This window comes from Falco peregrinus, chromosome 9 (assembly GCF_023634155.1).
Source record: "Falco peregrinus isolate bFalPer1 chromosome 9, bFalPer1.pri, whole genome shotgun sequence".
Classification (NCBI taxonomy): Eukaryota; Metazoa; Chordata; class Aves; order Falconiformes; family Falconidae; genus Falco; species Falco peregrinus.
In genome coordinates, this window is record NC_073729.1 from 23,523,344 (window position 1) to 23,542,769 (window position 19,426).

At 38.7% G+C, this 19,426-nt stretch overlaps 1 protein-coding gene across 6 annotated transcripts in view; it reads left to right on the forward strand.

Moving 5' to 3' along the window:
- RTEL1 (regulator of telomere elongation helicase 1) overlaps positions 1 to 19,426 on the forward strand; it is a 50,897-nt gene that overhangs the window by 8,559 nt on the left and 22,912 nt on the right. For all 6 annotated transcript variants that reach the window (XR_008748743.1, XR_008748744.1, XM_027790152.2 and 3 more), the window contains exons 10-22: positions 132 to 170; positions 818 to 896; positions 1,576 to 1,673; positions 2,965 to 3,020; positions 6,593 to 6,667; positions 7,534 to 7,615; positions 11,695 to 11,827; positions 11,980 to 12,093; positions 14,417 to 14,457; positions 15,504 to 15,589; positions 16,373 to 16,450; positions 17,193 to 17,270; positions 19,053 to 19,196. Coding sequence is in view for 4 of the 6 variants with exons in the window: in XM_027790152.2 (XP_027645953.1) it covers positions 132 to 170; positions 818 to 896; positions 1,576 to 1,673; positions 2,965 to 3,020; positions 6,593 to 6,667; positions 7,534 to 7,615; positions 11,695 to 11,827; positions 11,980 to 12,093; positions 14,417 to 14,457; positions 15,504 to 15,589; positions 16,373 to 16,450; positions 17,193 to 17,270; positions 19,053 to 19,196 (1,103 nt within the window). In the remaining 2 variants the exon portion in view is untranslated. The remainder of the gene's footprint in view (positions 1 to 131; positions 171 to 817; positions 897 to 1,575; positions 1,674 to 2,964; positions 3,021 to 6,592; positions 6,668 to 7,533; positions 7,616 to 11,694; positions 11,828 to 11,979; positions 12,094 to 14,416; positions 14,458 to 15,503; positions 15,590 to 16,372; positions 16,451 to 17,192; positions 17,271 to 19,052; positions 19,197 to 19,426) is intronic.

Below are 19,426 nucleotides of genomic sequence, written 5' to 3' on the forward strand. Positions count from 1 at the left end.
AAGAACAGTGAGTGGAATACAGATGTCTTTCTATATACAGAGTTCTAGCCTTCATAGCCATAACATCTAAAAAGGCATAAAGAAACTAGGAATGAAACAGACCTCTCTGTATTCTCTCCTTTCTTCTGCAGGGCTGAACATGGAACTTGAAGATATAGCAAAGATAAAGAGTAAGGCTGTTTTTTGCTGTTGCTGAAAATTGTTGCTGAAATGGTTTCAAAAGGTCAACAACTATAAATGGGGTTCACAGAGCATTTCTGTGGACATTGTTCTTGACTGAGAAATTCATGGAAGTTTGTTGTCTCTTTCCGAGAATTTTGTGGAATGTTTACTTACAGTTTTTTCCCAAGAAGATGAGAGATTTGGCAGATGAATGCATCACTTCCTTCTTTGCTAGAAGTACTCTATTTTCTAATCTTGTCGGTGGGCTGGAGTTGTATTGATTGCATCATTCTGCTGTAAGAACATGCTACGTGAAGTTAATAGCCAGAGCCTGAGATGTCTCATGTTTACAAAGCACTTCCAAGAACAACTTTCCCTGTCTATAGAGAAGATTTTATCATTTAGCTGACAATTTAAGCTTCATCTAAGAGTTGAGAACTGGAAGTTCTTAAGGCTGAATATGAATATTTAGAGGTGACATCTAGGAAATGTTTTTGATCATTTTGATTTGTTTACAGAATTGAGAAAACAGCTAGATTGCTGTCTCTGGTAAAAGCCTTTGTAATAAAGTACATTTGAAAAAGAGGCTTAGATGTGTCCCAGAAGTGAGTTTCTGTGAACCCTAACTTTTTTTCCCTTCTTGATTCTCTTAAAGAAATTCTTCTTCAGCTAGAAAGTGCTATTGATGCAGTGGAGCTGCCATCGAATGGTAGTGGAGTCACCAAAGAGGGAAGGTAAATTTCTTCTCGTTAATGTGTTTACATGCTAAAGGCACAGCAGATTCTAGAGCTGGGTGACACTGGGTCAGCTTTGAGGATTGGCAGCACTATTCTAGCTTCTGGGAATAGTATTTTTCCAAGGTTTCCTTAAATCCCCTTTCAGTAGTAAACATTATTGCTGGTGGAATGTCCTTTTAAAGTGTTTCAGGAGTGGAAAAATCCTATGCTGGGTGTATACCTCTCAGGTGTTCTGAACTGGAAGAAGCTTCTCGCTATGCTGCTTTCAGTTTTGCGTCATGTTTTAAACAGAGGTACTAGTGCTGTAGTGATTTGGTTTGAGGTACCTCATTGCTCTAAAAGTCTCCTAAGCTAATACATACAGTACATAGTAAAAAAACAAATCATGGAAATTGCATGCAAATCTCTTTCTAAATTTTATGTATTGTATGTTATAGAGAAATTGTGGAAAATGTGAAGGATGTGGTCAGTATGCTTTCTGTCATGCCAATATTGTCTGCTGTCTTTATAACCAAATACTTATTTTTATTCCTGTGAATTTTTCTTTCTCATGGAGACAAGAATGTTTTGCTACTGGATGGTGAAGTTATTGCTGTTATAAAAGAATAACACTAATAGTGTCCATATGAGTATTTACGGTGTTTACCCCTTTGTGCTTTTCCTTTGTAAATTGCAGCTACATCTTTGATCTGTTCGCTGAGGCCCAAATAACATTGCAGACCAAATCCTTGCTCTTGGAGTCACTTGAGCAGATTTTACAGTTTCTTTCAGGCCGTAAGTGTAAATCTGTTAGTTGTTTCACTCAGACTTTTCTCTGTAGTGTAAGTAATTGGAAGTTTGCATTGTTTGGGGAGCAGAGGGGAGAGAAAGACTGCTTTGTTTAGGTTACAAAGCTTTTAAAAGCTAAAAATCTGACCTCAAATGCCTGTGTCTTTCCATTAAGACTTGCTGCAAGCTGCTGGGAAATGTTTTATGTCTGTTCATGCAACAGAACTGGTTTTAAGAACTACTTTGTGTCAAAACCTGGGTGTGTACCAACATACGTGTGTACATATGTGTGCGTACACAGAGATTTTTGCAGTCAACACTTTTTCTCCAAAACCGGAAGGATTGCAAAGTGGAGCTTGTTGACATTTTGCTGATGCCACTTGTAGTGTCTTGAGCTCTTCTGGGGTCATGGAATTATGAAACAGGAGTGCTTGGAATCACGCAATGTGGTGGGTTTTTTCCTTGTTTTAGCAAGCTTCTGTTCTACTGTCTATCAGCATCTCGTTCTTAATTTGCCCTTCTGCAAAGAAAAATCTCCAACTTCTACATGTGTTAAGAAAATTATTTAGTTCTCACTAGCAGGCTCTCCAGTAAAAGAATTGATGAGAGCAAGCCCAGTCTGTGGAGACTAAGAATATAGACTGCCAGTTCTGCAGGTGTATCCTTTGAGAACACATCTATCCTTCCCGTTATTTTTTCTCTTCCCAGCATCTTTCTCCTTTTAGGCTATTTGCTCTCTGCCTTAACAGGTGCATCTGTTTCATTTCCATGGTCAAATTCTTATCATCAGTGTATGCCATATAGTCTTTTAGCTGCTCTGTAGTCACTGTTTTAAGCATACTAGAAGCTTGGAGGTGATTTATAAAAGGCTATATCTATAGCAAAGGTTAGCTTTGTTTCTCTGCATAACTGCGTAGTCAGTTTTCTGTTCTTTTCTTCATGAGACTAATAGTAGTCGTGTGAGCATTTGAAAAAGTAGCCAAACAGCTTAAGCATGCTTATCTTGGTTTCAATTATCTCCTTTCCAGTTTTTAATGTAGAGGAGCCTCAAGAAGTTTATGTAGCTGTCTCAGATGACAGCTTCCCAATGTGTCAGAGATGTGAAACTTCCTTTGGAATGCTAGTTTCATGTTTCTCTCTGCATCTTGAATTATGTTGAAAAACTTGAAATAATTTGTTTTAGATAGTATTTTCAAGTCATTGTATTCAGTATGTTGTGCTGTTCAGGTAAGACATAGATCTGTACAAATGGATGTATGTTTGTGTTGTAAAAGTAATCGTGCGTTGTTATGTCTAGGTACTGGGATATTTGTCAATATATCTGGATTGCATAAGCTCTCGGATATTATCCAGGTAAATAACTAATGCTGCTTCTATATACATCTGAAGGATAGAAGAGCCGGTTAAAAAAATTAGGAAAGACATTGGGTCCATTTTATTCTTGATTGTATGTATGTCTGTGCAGTGATGGAAGTCTGTGGGGTTTTGAGGAGAAAGCTGCTGCCTAGCGGGATGCTCTACTTCAGTTTTTACCCAGGTTGTTGTTTTATGGTTCTGATCTCCTTTTGTGGAGATGCTCGATTTAAACTTGTCTGGTTTTAGCCTCCACCAGGTGGAGCTGGGTTATTGAGCTATTTACTTTCTAACAGCAGTGTTTGAGAATGTGAGACCTTCTTATGAAACAGGGCAGGCTAAAGAGAAAAGGCAAACAAAAGATAATTTAAGTGTATTTTTTTCATTTAATCATTAAAATAAGGGATCTGTAAAACAAGTTTTTAGTGCCACAGGAACTGAAAGTGGCACTTGTGGGTATCCATATAGTGTTTAGTCCTCTCGCTGTTGTAAGCTTGCAAAATATCAATTATGAAAAACCTGGGCCCCATAAAATTAGAAGGTACAGGGGGCCAGTGGCCTGAAATTCTGTTTCTAGCTTCCCTCTGAAGTTGACCGAAGTTCTAATATTCTTGAGTGATACTCAAAAAGAGGGTAATGTTTGGACAGCTTAAAGTTCAAACATCTTAGCTACTGGAAAATCTGCAGATGCTTAGGATTAAGTTAACTATTCCCAGAATCTGGTGATTTCAGACCATCATCTTGGCCTGAGTTACTGGGTGTCAGGTTGAATAAGACCTTTTCCTGACAGTGAAACAAGACTTTCATGTCCCAATGTCCATGCTTGTGGATTTTTTTGATAAAAAAGATCTTTCCCATCCATCTTTAGTAGGTGGGTGGTAATAATCATGACATTGTAATGTGTTAATCATTGTTTTTCTGTCTTGGTTTAATTATTTTGGTTTTAATTAAAAACTATAGTTGAGCTACTGATGCAAGAAATTTTATGACATTTAAGTCTGTCGTGGCTGGCAGTGTTTAGTCTCTTTGTAGTTCTCTGGTTTTGTTCTACTCGCTGTTAGCCTGCATGATAGATCAGGTGCTAGACTTTTTCAGAAATCATTGATGACAGATGATCTTTCTTCTGGAAAATATGCTGCTTACAAGTGTAATCTGTGTTTATTGGAAGGACAGAAGTGTCAAAAGACATGAGAAAACAATGGAAACACAGGCAGGAGGAGGGTAAAAACTATGCAAGAGCAGAAATGAGGGAGAACACAGCAATTTATTTATTCTGGAAAGTGAATGATTTCTGGGTCCAGCTCTGCATTTGGCAGCAGCAAATTAACTATTTTTTTAACCCCCTCCATAATTTTGTTGCGTATTTCCAGAACAATTGTTAGAATATTTGTTGTTAAAATCTTTTCTGTCTGGGTCTGGTACTGACTACGTACTTCAGTTTTCCCTTTTTGCTGAAGGATTTATAACATTCCCACTTACGTTTCCCTTTACCCAAGATTATTAGTGTTTATACGGTTTAGTGTCCCTTTTAAGTAAAATAGGAGGGGTTAAATCACCTAGATTTCAATTTAGCCATGTTCTCTAAAAGACCTGTCCTGAGTCTTGGATTTTAGTCATTTGTTTTGAATGACACTGCTCAGGTCTATTTTGTCGTAGGTACCAAAATCTGACAACATTCAGGTTGTCTTCCTGCTGCTTGCTGGAAAATCTGACAAAGAGGAAGTGTGAATTGTTCAGTATTGCTGCTTTTCACCTAAGGATTTACTTGCTATCTTAGCTTAATTGTGTATCGTCGTCTTCTAGAATTGGAATTTAATAGAAAAGGATAATCTTTATAATTTGGACTTTTCCTAAAAACCCATTATTAGATACTTGTTGGAGAATAGTCAGCTCAAGTTAACGCAGGGATTCCTATAGGTGATTTTTTTAATTTTTATTTTTTATTTAAGACTTTCTGTGCTTACTCTGTCTATTAGTAGTGTATGAAGTCATGTTTCACCTATTATGCTGGTGGAGAGCAGCTTGTATGTCCAAAAGAACACCACAGAATAACACCCTGTGTAAAACTAGACATGAAGAAATGTATTCAAACTTTGCAGACCTGCATGATAGACAAGTTATCTAGCTGTATTTTGAACGGTCCTCATAGGTTTGCAATACTGAACTCATCAAATGCATGGATGTTTGTGAGGGAATATTTGCAGTGGCATACACAGAATTTTATTTTTATAGCAGTGGTTCAACAAACCCTGTATGTATGTTCTGATACAGTAGTAGCAATTTGTGTACACTGATACTAAAATGATTTGTACTGGAAGGTATCACTGTTCTTCCATGGGGAAGGTGAGGGGTGCTTAACTTAAATTAGTTTCCCAGGGTTCTAAACCTGAGAGGCGAGAAGATTCACAAGTAGAAGCCAGGTCTCCTGATCCCAGTGACAGAGTCCACAGGCAAGTGTGTGCTGCAGGACTGGGAATAATTGTCGGTGTGTGCTCTTTTAGCCTGTAGATGGATGACAGGTGACTTGATTTGGAAGAGCAGTCTTTTGCTGAAAGCTAAAATCCCTTTGTTGCTGAGGGTATGCATCTGGGCAGTTACTTCAAATAGTCTTTGTTGTCTTGAGATATTTTTAAGTAGGACTAGGTCACAGAGTCTTCGTTCGTTAAATGTGTTGCTTGCTTATTACAGAGCCTTGTCTTCAAGACTTAATTTCTAACAGCTTGTTTTTGCTTCCTTTTAGAACACTTACTAAAATGTCTTTTGTACACCCTATCTTTGGCTGTTTTCCAGAAGTTAATATTTCCAGGAATCATAATTTTAGGATTTTTTTAACTACTGGAGAACATCTTTCTTGTTGTAACTAGCTGATATTTTTATGTGCTTGGATAATTCCTTTCAAATGTCTAAAGAAATCTTGTTTGGAAAAATTAACAGAAGTTAATAAATATTTGAGAACCCCAGCTGTTTTCACTGAAGTTGCACTGGAATGCCATATGTGCAAAAGAGCATCACCCTTAGTCATAAGATACCACATACAGGAAAGGGGAAGATGCATAACTCTGTACAGAAGAGTTGATAGAAGCTTTTAATTTAATATATGGACAACTAGATATGATTACAAGTTGATTTTTCTTTTTTTTTCTCTAAGCAGAGCATTATTAGTATAGGGTATCATGGCTGAAACTTTATACTAAGGGAATTCAGAAAGTTTTTACACTTAGTTGTGATTCTGATCTCGTGAGCGTGTAGTGTGTTTGTTTAATCACAGCCCGAAGTGATGAACAGCGTGAATAATACTGTCGTTTGTACAGTTTAGATACTGGCTTTATATTTAGATACTGCCTCGCATTTTTTGGAACAATGAGAAAGCCATGTGGTTAGCAGGAATTGCCTGTAAAAACAATATTTATTCAAGATTCTCTGTCTTTATTTAATAACAGGAGCAAGGAAATATATTTAAGGTTATCACTGCAGCAGCTTTTGTGGAGATACTTCTCAGTGCAAAGATACATTAGGGGTTTTGCTGTTAACAGTTGTTAAATCTTTCCTTTTGTTTATATCCACTTTTCCAGACAGTATTCAGCACTGATCCTCAGGAAGGCACAACAGATTTCATGCCACGTCAGTCAATATCTAAACATTATAAGGTATGGGATACTTTGTGCTCTACGTTTTTGCTTGCTGGCATTTAATGTCTGTGCTTAGTGTATCCAAGACTTGGGAGGATGTGGGCAGTATAGCAGATGAAGATGTTGATTATAGGGAGGATATGTAAATTCTTCCAAAACAAAACACAACACCACTAAAGGAACTGTAGTTAGTTTAGGTTCCAAGGAAAAAGGGGAGCTACACAGTAATTAAATTTGGAAGGTGCAGCAAGTGTGAATCATTGAAAAATTTGATACTGCATGTTATGCAAGAACTGATGTGTTCTTCCAATAACCTGTTACCAAGCAAGTACAGCAGAGCCACTGAACCTTCCCTCCACCTCCCCCACAAAGTCCTTATAATTTATTTAGATTTTGGGACTTCTAGGCTGTAATGCTATAATGAATTTTAGGAAGATTTTTTTTATCTTTTAGCTAAAAGGTGGCTTTCATATTAAGTTTAAGACTTGCATCATTTGGCAACAAAGATAGTATCAGATCTTTCTAATACGGTAATATTATTTTTTTTTCTTCTCTGCATGTTTTATTCTGGTGGGCAATACCCAAATAATTGGGTTCTTTGTCTCTGCTCAGGGCAGCCCATGGAAAGCTGCTCTGATAATCTGACTCAAAATGACTGGTTAAATGGTGATCTACTTTTGCTCCTTGTTAAATACGTTAGGGAAGACTGGAAACAAAGTAGGGAAGACAAACGTGAAATAATATGACCTTAGTAACACTATAAAAGTGTTACGTAGTAAAGAATTACATTAAATACACTTAATATGGGCTAGCTTTTTTGAGTGATGAAGTGCAAGTTCATTTCTGTAGCCATCTCTAGAACAGTTTCTGTTGTTTTCCTTCAGGTACATATTCATCTAGATAACGATAATAAGAAAAAGAAACAAAGAACGGATCTCTGGAATTCATCATTGCCAAAAAAACAAGGTACAGGACTCTGTCTTGGGGAGGCTTATGCAAAAGCTGGACTGAAAACTACTTTGAGATATCTTCAGTTGTTTTCTCTTATTCAAATCAGAAAGAAGCAGCAATCTGCCTTACTTCCCATTTGTGAACAGGGAGTCCTCTGGCAAATTTTGGAATGTCATTGTAGGATTTTGAGTGAAACACCACCTATGTTGTCTTAAATGTTAAAAATGACTCTGAGGAGTGAAGGGCTGAACAGAGTAACTCAATGAGGGCACGCCTCAGATCTATCTATATGCAAAAAGTTTTTTAAACCCAAATGGCATAGTGGTGCTCCTCATGGTGCTGGGAAGTCTTAAGTTTGTGATTAGTATGCCTTGTTACTGTGGCCATGGTCCAAGTTAAAACCATCGGTAGATGTGGGATTAGGAAAGACTTTTTTTTCTTTTACCCCCCTTTGCTTCCCCTGCACTCAGTTAGTAGAGGTTTTTGGTCATTTGTAAGATGAAGAGACATGGAGCATTAGTATTGCCGCAGAGGTCCCTTTCTCTAGAACAGGGAGGTTTCTAAGGCTTTGGGACTTATAAGTTTGAAGAGTTCTAGGATTGTTTGAGGGTGTTTTTGCAGTTTTATGTTTCCAAGTGCAGCTCCATTGTGGATACAGTGAGTTGAGATGGTGCTTTTCACTTTTATAGTTTCTTCCAAGGGGAAGGTATCATAAGCAATCTCAATATAAAACATTCTTGTACCAGTGCTGCTTTCTGCACTACTGGATTTCTTCTAGTGCAATTATTCCAGTGAAATAAAATAATCTCCATTATGGAATGGTTGCTTGTATTGGTGTAGAGAAAATCTTCAGCCTAAGAATGGGAAGCCCTCCTTCAGGATCGATGCTGAGGTTTATGAAATGTTGTTATCCTCATATCAGCTATATTTCTCTGTATAATTGTTGTGTTAAACACAAAATTAGTGTTGCTAAGGCTGTAACTATCCTTTACAAGAAGGAGATTGATGTATAGATATGATAGTAAAAATGTGTGCCAGAAGTATTGTAAGAGTCAATTCCATGAAAATTCTTGATCTGTTGAAATTACTCATTTATAGCGGAGGAGTTACAATTGGTTGGCTCATTCTGAAGCTCTGCAGTAGGTTCATGTGAAGTGCCAGAGAAGTAGTGCTTGACAATGTGAATTCGAGGCCAGAAAATGCTATGCCAGGTAACAGCCTCAGGGCGCTGTTACCTTCTCTGAGATAGGACCTTTTTTGAGCAACTTCCAAAGTTCTTCCAGGCATGTTGTCACTTCTTGGGAGTTTCGGCCTCAGCTATGCTTTTAAGTCCTTCTTGTTCAACTGAGGTTTCTCAGTCTCCTGTCTCTCTCCTCCCACCTATTTTGTTCCTTATGCTGTGCAGAACTTGGTATCTGCAACTACCTCAATATAACCATGCTTCAAAAGAACATATTTGGAAGAAAAACTTGGCTTCTGAATCAAAGGCTTGTCCTAAGGCTCCTATAAAGCAGTACTGAGTTTGGCTGCTTTGGACTTCAACATCTGTTCTTCCTGATATTTTTATTTATTTTTTAATAAATACATTTAAGTGGAAAACAAAACATTTTCTGATTAGAGAAGGCAGATGCAGATCTCTTTACCTAAGCTGCCTTAACAGTGTACTCTCCAAAGTTCTCAATTATAAGGCAAGGTATTAACAATCTACTTAATTATTCAGTTAGATGCTCTTGGGAATGTAAGTATTTGTTTCAGAGAATTCCTTATCTTAAGGACAAAAGTAACATTTTTTCAGAAAATGAGTTACCACAAATTTAGTGGGTTTGTACATGATATCCCCTTAAATGTTTCCACAAAGTAAGTTCTGTTTCTGAACAGAAGCATGTTCTTATGGTAATCTGCAAATAATTGTTTTCCTGAGGTATTGCTCAATTGGAATTTGAAGTTAAAGGAATAATTCCAAGTAGATTTTGTTAAATATGTGTGCAGGAAAGGCTAATAGAAACACTTTACATCTATTGCAAAATGTGGAGGATTTATACATTAAAATGATACAAAGCAGTCACAGAATTATTTTGTGACACATACTGATACATTTGCTTTTCAAATAAAAACAGGATCTGCAAAGTACCCCTGCAAAAGACTAGCAATGTGTTCAGACTTGTGCTATGTGCAAACCTAGCAAAGGCCAGACGAGACTGAGCAAGTCTCCCGTTTCCTGTAGTGGTATAGCAGACTGTATAGAAATAATGCAAACCTTGTAAGATTAGCTGTTTTCAAAAGATTTTGTGAAGATTATTCACTGAAGTGTAATTCTCTACAGACTGTAATTGGTGAGGAGACGTGGCATAGCTTGGGATAGCAGATGAGATTGCTGCCCTAGCTATCTGTTCTGTGCACAGATGACATTTTTGAATGCAATATTGAACTGTTGCAGTTTTACCTTCAGATGAAATGTTCTTGCTCTTGATTTGCTTGAAATCACCATGTTGTAAACTATTAGCAACCCCCTTCTCCATGGATTAGCTGTCCTTGTTACCAGGATTGGAAAAAGCTGCTGCAGAGATCTACTTTGTGTAACATCCAGTGGTGTCTGCTGGTGAATGGGACATTTAAAATGGATTAAATATTGTTAAGTTTAAAGAAATAATGGCAGAACACCATGCTACAAATGCACTACAATTCCAGCTTCTCCAAGAATTGGGTAATTGGTGCCTGGCAGTCATCCTGCAGGGTTACAGAGGAGTACATCTCAAGCTGAGCATTGGTGAGGCAAATGTGCGTGGGTTGGTGGTGTTCTCTTCAAGGCCATCCCATATTAGCACAGTTTGCTTCTATGCTGGAATTTCTTAGGCTTCTGACATAAGTGACTTTGCTCTTGTCTGTAGATGCTTACTGGCCTGTCCTAACTGTAACTTGCACCAATTTTTAGTGTGGCTTAGAGATACAGAATTTGCTAAATTTTGGAATGTGATTCTTCTAGAATCTGGACATGATCTGGATGGTTTTGTCCAAATGAGATGGAAGGAGAAAACTTTAGCTTAAAATAAATGTGCTTTTGTAAGTCTAAGCAGTGAGTGAGTCACTGGGCACATGTTTCTGGGGATTTCCTGAAACTGTCAGCTCCTTTTTGGAAAGAGTCTTTGAATGAAGTGTGTAGGTTTAAAAGACTCACATGATATGTGGATGCTCAATCTTTGTTTTTTACTGAAACTAATCATGCAAAACAGAAACAAAAAGTAATGTTCTATTTGGCTGCTCTTGTTCTTGACATAGATGATTTTTTTTGTACCCTTGTTCCTTTGGTTGTCTCTGAAAAGCTGATGCTAAGTTTTCAGCAAGACCAGCAATGGTACAACTATAAGCTGAGCGATGAATGAAATTACTAGTGTGATATATCCATTTTTATTTATATCCTTTCTGCTGATAATTTATAGTATGCCAGATTGTCATGCCTGTTGTATATCCACATCCCACAAAAGATCTGAGCAGAAGTTGCAAGGTTTGGCAGTTGACTGTGGGAAGGGGAAATTTTAGGTGAAAGGTTTATACCCGTTGGAAATTCCTGATGGAGAAGGGTTTCTTCTCTTTTCAGGCAAGAGCAGGGGTGGAGGTATTTTGTTTTAGTAACTTTTGTCCTTCATCCTAGTATTCTGCAGTTCTTCTGTGATGCTTCCCATTCCAGTTGTCCTTGACAGCAGAAAATGAGTCGGTGGATGGAGGACTTTGCAGTTTTATCTGCTCAAGCTGCCTGTTACTTGCTGACAAAAAGACCTGGTGCTCTGTCTTGTCTAGAACCAACTTTTGATTGACAGAAAGACCTAGTGCTGTCTTTCCTAGACCATCTTTTGATTAAAAGTATAACCTACTCAAGGTGTGAAGAAGCAACAACCTTTTAAACTGTATTTTGAATGGGCATAGTAATTAAATCTGGGAAGGACAAAAGCAGAACAGGCCACGCATCTGTAATTTTAGCTTCAGATGCTGGCCATTTTGTTTTCAGAAGTTCAGGTGCAATGTGCTATATGCTAGTCATATTCTCATTTTTCTACATACAGACTTGTTGCTTATCGTTTTCTCTTTGTTTGATACAGGAAAGACCTTAAGCTATTGGTGTTTCAGTCCTGGCTACAGCATGCATGAGCTTGTTCGACAGGGAGTCAGGACAATTATCCTTACTAGTGGGACTCTCTCCCCACTCTCATCATTTACAATGGAAATGCAGATGTAAGTACCTAGATGGGTGAAGAGTACCATTACTGAAAATACCCAATCTACTGCTGTGGGGTTTAGGTTTTATCTCAGGATTTTTGGGTGTTCTGGACTGATAACCAGTAAGGAATGAGTATGACTGGGATCTTCCTTTTGTGTTTCTTCAGCCCTTTTCCTGTTTCCTTGGAGAATCCTCATGTTATTAATGAACAGCAGCTCTGGGTTGGGATCATTCCTAAGGGACCTGATGGAGCTGTGCTTACTTCTACCTATGAAAGAAGGTAATGAACTTCCATGTGGAATTCTGCTTTGAAGTCTTGGGTTCTGACATTTTGGGTTCTGCCTACAGGAGGGTGCTAGTGAAATAAGTGTAGTTCTTGGATAAACACTGTGCTGAATAACAACACTCCTTTAACTACTGCTGTTGAAAATTTAGAACTGGAGGGCTGGAAGGGATCAAATGTCAGGGCACTAAGTGCATTAATTGTTCTTAACGGCTCTGATCAGCCTCAGCTGGGACCTCCACCCACAGCCATCACCCAGAGCTCCACTTAAGGTCAGGCATAGGTCTTCAATCACTGCCCAAGCTATAGGACTATGTCTCCAGCTCCATCATAACCACACCTGGCCACGGACCCTGTTGATCTGACCTTGACCTACTGATTGACTTCCTGGTCACTATGGACCTGCCTCACCATCCCTGGGCTATGACACTCTCTACTGTCACTGGATGTGCTCCTGGTTTACTGACTTCCATTCCTGGCTTGATCTTGGACCTTCCCCATCACTGTGACTTTGCCTGATGATCTGGACTTGTGATTGAGCCTGGCTACTGTGTCTGAGACTTCCCTGCTTGCCTTGCTCTGGTAGTGTGGATCTGGGCCCTGGCCGGCAAGACCCCTGCCCTGCATGCCTTCATGTCGTAGTCGGGTACCACGTCCCTGTCCTTACAGAGTAGTCAACCCTACCTGACTTGAAGCCCCATCCTAATTTCTTTGCTGAAAGCTTAATTGATTTGAAACATGACTGGCCTCTGCAACAACTATTTTTACTTTTAAAGCTTGTCACCGGTCACCATGACCAGCCTCTCTTTTACGTCTGCGTTACCTTCTGAAGGAAAATACATCCAAAGCTCTTCATCATCATCTTACTTGCTTTTCTTTGGCCTTTCATCATTTTGCCTGTGACTTTCTGCTCTTCAGAGTATACAGTGCTTCTGCTGCCAGCAGAATATACTGCCAGCAAAGAAGGCCAAAACTTGATTTCATTGTATGTTGACTTCCATTGTGCAATGGGATAGTCTCATTGGCATCTCTGCCATATACTTTTTTAAAAGGCAATTTCAGGCTTTGGTGCACATGGCAGAAAGTTCTGTGCTTGCCAGTTCTCTGAAGTTAGTAAAGAGTGGCATCGCTTTGGTGCTAGTACTGTGTGTAGGGTTGTGATCCTTCTGTAGGATTTTGAAACGAGGATCAATATTCTTCCATTTAACTTTCTTCTTGTAGTACACACATTTTTATGTAATGGCACATTAAGTCTGTTTTGATTTCAACATTATAGCCAAACCTCTGGCTGAGAATTCTGCAATGTAGCCTGCTGCAGCCTGACTTACTCTTTTTCAGCAACACAGCAAAATTAAAAAAATAGATCTCAAAGAGCTTTTACTGAGGAAAGGGGAAAAATGTCAGATGTTCGACAGAACTGGAAAGGAACTCAGCAATTGTAACTGATTTTTACAGAGAAGAAGTCCGGAAAACCCTCAGACTGTTTCATTTTCAGAAGCTTAGTGTGCTGCTTCAGTGTATTTTGTTGAAGATGCTGCTTTTGAAGAGGGAAGGTTGGGGATCCCCCCGCAAGGCCTAAAACACTTTTTTTTTGTTTTTAAGGAAGGGAATTCACAGGGTTCGCTGTGTTTTGACAGTGTCTGTGGGGTGATACTGGTATTTGTAGGTCTTAAATAAATACATTTGTTCAGGTTTTCCCCTGCATATGTAAGTTTCCTGGCAAAACAGTGCACAAAAGTAAGGGCACTAAAAGAAAGAAACATAAAGGCATGAGGCAACAGGTGATTTTTCAGTCAAAGCTGAAAGAAACATAAGTACTGCTCATTGAGAGCAGTACTTTTTCAGTCAAAGCAAAAATTATTTACTTGGCTTATGCCACCAGTAAATAATAACCATAGTAACCAAATTCACCCTTTTTGCCCCTGCAGCCTCACCACACCTAATTCATCAAGAATTATTTTAAATAGTTGTAAGGTTAGTCAGGCTTAGCAGCACCTGCAGACTTTTCTGGCAGAATTTTCACCCTTAAATTGTTAGTATTAATTGTAAAACTTATATGGCTGCCCATTTCCGCTTGTTACATTTTGATAGTACTGAAGCTTAGATCATCTTCAGTGCTAATAATAAGAGTATTTAATACAAAGAGAATTAAAACGAAGCCAAGGTATGACTAATTTTGTGTCCTTGTTAGGGGTGCTTGCCATAGGAAGGAGAGCAATTGGGACTGTGGATATACTATTTTAGGTGAATATTGAAGTCCATATGCATGAAAAACAGAAAAGGAGATACATTGATGTCACTTGATTTTTCTTCTTTGTAGGTTTTCAGAGGATTATTTGTCTTCTCTGGGGAAAACAATTGGTAAGTGAAATGTGTGGATTTCAAAAATAGGTTGTTGCACAGGGTTTTTAGAAATCTAGAGATAGTAAGAGAAAGGTAAAAGATTGAATTGCATATCTAAATGCCGTCTGGGTTTGTGTGCTTCTGTTTGCTCAGGCAGCTGGCTGTTGTAATTGCATACAAAAATGAATTTGAGTCCTTGGTTTAATATAGGTAGTTCATTTTTATTGTTGAGTGTTTGTGTTTAGGAACCATGTTTTTGACCCAAATATGGTCTGATAGCGATGCAAACTAGAAAATCAATGCACAGAGATGATGCAGCCAAGCATCATTTGCAGAGCAACTAAGGATCACAAGAAGTTAATGCAATTTCTTGTGATATTTTTAAAGGCACTGTGCCAAGCCTACCTTAAGTCAGTTTTTATTGTTTTGTTAATGTTTTACAAATGTAACAACCACAAAATTTTAACATGTGAGGACAGAATAAAAGAAGAGCATTTGTGTAGCTTGGCTAAGATATGATTGAAAGGAACCTGTTAAATCTAGAACTGTTTGAAGGAAGCGGAGGAGCGTGCTCAGAGGTGTTCGGTGCAGCCTAAAAGGTGAAGTTAAGAAAGTGCTTTCACAGAATACCAGATTAATGTTTTTTCAGTAAAGTGTATGCTATTTGACTAGAAAACTCTCAAAAGCAATCTTGAGGTACCTCATCCATTGCTTTGAATGTTTAGACTGTGGTGGACAGAGTGGAGAAAATGATCTCAAAATTGATCATACTGTCACGGGGGAAAATACAGCAGATGATGATGTATCTCTTTTGTCTATAGTGTTTGGTGTAGCTCATAATATCTCAACACTAGTTAGGCATCTGTATTAGAGTTTAGACCTTGGCAGCAAGGTTACTGAAATTACTTTTAAAAAAATGAAACAACTTCTAATACATGAACATACATGTCAAGAAAGTAGAAAATATTTGGAAGGAACCCATGCTGTATTGTTCCTCTGCAGGCTGTGTACTCCATCCCAGAAGGAAAATGCCCTCAGCTATACATTTGCCTATCTTGTTGCAGGTAACCTTGTGCGAGTTGTACCACACGGACTGTTGGTGTTCTTCCCATCATACTCTGCCATGGATAAGAGCCTGGAATATTGGCGAGTATGTTAATTGCTCTGCCTTCATTAGGTGGTTTGGTTAGATGTGTCGGTTTGTAGTTATGCTATCTAACCATGCTTATTAAAAATTTGTTGTTAACAAGTAAATTATAAAACCTGGAAAGTAACAACCCACATCGGGCTTACTTTATTATGATCAGAATGCACTGAAATGCAGTGTGGTAAAAACTAAACCCAAAGGAATGTTAATACATCATCTCATCTGGTCTGATCTTAGAGTTCATTTAATTTCACCAGACTCCTCTTTATTAAACCTCCAAATTATAGTTGGTCTGTATTTCAGCTCTTAAGGAAAACAGTCTCATTATGAGCATTTCTCTTTTATTTTTAATTTGTAACTGTTGCAGCTCTAGCTTTTAACTGCTATATGCTAGTGGCTTGAGCATCTCTGGTGAGACCTGATAGAACAGTTATGTTTTGAATGCGCCTCCTTAAAAGTGAGTGCTGGGACAGAGGTGTCATGCTATGGAGGGGGTCTCTGGGAGTTGGTTGTTGGGAACTTGCAAGTTGGAAGGGAAAGAAATGGATCTTCCATCAGTGTAATGTCTGAGCTGCACTAGCTGCAAGGAATCACTGTTAGTGGTGTTAGATGTGCATTTTTCTGCTTCCATCTCTTCCTACGTTTAGCAAGAGAGGGGTGGACAGTTGGGGGAGTCTGTGGTGACCATTCCTGAGCATTTCCTTTCTTGTTGGCTCTTCAGGTATGTGCTTACTTTAACGTGGCCATTTATATCTGTTCATTGGTTTTTTTGTTTTTTTTTTACAGGAGCATGATTTTACTAAAAGAATAGAAGAAGTTAAGCCAATATTTGTGGAACCCAAGAACAAAGGAAGCTTTGCAGAGGTGTTTGCATTGCATACCTATAACGTTTTCAGAAACTGTTTTTGTGTTTAAATACCTTCTCTTAAGATGTATTCGGGTGTGAAACACCCAGATTTTATCCTAGGATAAAATTAAAACTCTGAGTGCTTCTTTGAGGTATAGTTCTTCTGTGCATCCTTCCTTTACCCTTTTGTCTGGTTGTGCAGGGTTCAGTCTTTATTTGAAATCCAGTGATGTAACAGTGGCTAACATACATATGTACTGAGCAATCAAGTTGGTAGAAAGCTGTCGCTTCAGTAGTCAGCATCTTCTAATGTTTGCATTTCCTCCCAGTTCCTCGCAGCTTGTCATGCTTTGGGTATTAAGGAATTTTGCGGTGTCATCTTGTTTATTTATAGCTGTTCTGTTTGGTTCTTGGAGTAAATAATATCCTTGTATTGCTTTCATGGCTTGCCTGATTTATTCAAGGATCTGCAGAAACGCAGGACAGCTTTATTTTCTCACCAGAAGTATCTTGACATTAATCTTTTATGCTTACCCTGATGTATTCTAGATTTCACAGTAATGTAAGAATTTTGCAAAGCAAATGGTGTCTCAATGTTTGCAATTAGTAAAAGTAAAGAAAATCACACTAAGCCAAATTAATCATGTTTTAGACCTTAGTGTACAAGTCAAATTTAGCTAGTACAACTTTACTACTTATCCATATATATGTGAAGGATAATACTATTCCTGTTCTTGCTTAAACTAATGAATCTTTTAGGTAATGGGTGCCTACTATGATCAACTTGTCCGTCCTAAGTCCAGTGGAGCTTCTTTTTTGGCAGTATGTCGGGGGAAGGTAATTGAGTATTTGTTTTGTCTGAGATCAGTTTACATAGTTGATGGTGGGGGGAAACAACAATCATCCTGGATTTCAGTACGTTTCTGTTATTTGACTGTAATTATATGTAGGGAAAAAACCCCCAAAAGTAGAAGAATGCCCTGAAGCCTTTTCAAAATTATGTCAAGTTTACATATACCTCATTCCTGGTTTTATTGAAAGGGATACATCTTTGGGTTCTTTAAAGGAAATGAGCAACATACTTATTTCCTGTTGGCTGCCCATGGGAAACCTAATCCATTAGATGACAACAACTGGTTTGGAAGAGAACTAAAACATTTGTAATCAAACATGTTAGAACAACACTGCTGAAAACCAAAAATATATTGCTTAGCTGTAAAATAATTACATTAATTTCAGGTCCTTTGGATACATTTGATGGCCTTTCATTTGCATTTTCCAGTGCTGATAAATTGATCTATGATTATCAATGGAAATATTTGCAAAATTATAAATTGCTCTTTGAGCCTTTTTGCTGCTGTTTACTACGTACCAAGGGAAGATTTAACTTTTTGCAAACCTTTGGTCCTGGTCTCCAAAGTGGCTGTTGCAGCAGTGAAGAAAAAGCATGGGACTCTGGGCTGAATCTGCCTCTGCTTCCTACAATAGCGTATTATCCCGGGAGGTGCAGAGTTGGCGGAGAGATCATCTTTCCAGTAGCGTGCTGTTAGAGGAGAGACAGTTTAGTCTGTTTGGTCACAGGGTATCCTGGTTTCAGCTGAGATAGTTGATTTTCTTCTTAGTAGCTAGTGTGTGGCTGTGTTTTGGATTTGGTGTGAGAATATTGTTGATAACAGTTTAAACTCTACACAGCAACAACCAAACTCATCTAAGTCAAGGACTTCTCAGTTTCTGAGGCCCTGCCAGCGAGAAGGCTGGAGGGGCACAAGAATCTGGGAGGGGACACAGCCAGGCCAGCTGCTGACCCAAACTAGCCACAGGGATATTCCATACCACAGGACATCATGTTAAATGTATAAACTGGGAGGAGCTGGGCATTGGACAGCAGGTGGTGAGCAACTGGATTGTTACAGAGCATGCTGTGATTGCTTTTCTTAAGCAGAGTTGGTCATTCCACCTGCCCCCCCATCCCTGATGTATTCCATCACAGCTGCTTGTGCAGCATGGTAAACAAGCCTGGAGAATTGATACAGCTGAAAAACAAACCAACTTCTGCCCTCCAAATTTTTTTTCAGTCTGATTAACTCTGACTTTGTTCATTTAAAGTGATGTGCCGGCACAGTGAGCGCCGTTCAGGGGGCATGAGTGACAGATACTTGAGCAGATGTCAGCAGCACAGCTGGTGGCCATGACGCTATAGTCTGGTGAATTCTGAGCAGACTTCTGGTAGCTTTCCAGTAGTGCTTTGAAATTACTGTTTGTTTTTAACATCAGAGAGGGTTTGCTGTGTTCTTATCATGTCTTAACAATCCAGTGTATGGAAAGTTTAAACACAGGTATTGACTGACATTTAAGACATCTTCTGAATACAGCTGTTCTGCTTATCCAGGAATAAGACACGTGCGTTAATGGTGGTGGCTGAGGTATTCTAGAGGAAAAAGCTAAGCTTAAAAGTCCTGGTAATAAAAGCAAAAATCTAGTTGAAACTATTAATAATATATTCATAAACTACATTTGGCTGGGAATTTGATTTAATGGAGAAAAAGGGCTGATAGCTGCTGGATTGCTCTGAAATGTCACCTCAAATCCTGTTGCTAATGGAAAGCTCTGTCTCTTCAGGCCAGCGAAGGCTTGGACTTTGCAGACATAAATGGGCGAGGAGTCATCATTACTGGGCTTCCGTATCCTCCTCGTATGGATCCCAGAGTCATTTTGAAGATGCAGTTCCTGGATGAAACCAGAATTAGTCGTGCAGGTGCACAGGTAATACCGGGCAACTTTTCACTGTTGTCTGTGGGTTTGTGTCATTGTTTCTCCCTCTTGTCTCTGTGGATTTTTGCTTTCATTATTCTCCAGCCTTATGGGATAATGAAGAGCAAAAAGTCAACTGACCTTGGGAGTTTGTCATAAATACAGTCACTGGTTTTTTTGATAATGTTAACGGTTCTAAATTCTGTCTCCAGTGGCACAGTCTCAATCGAATGTAGGCTCAA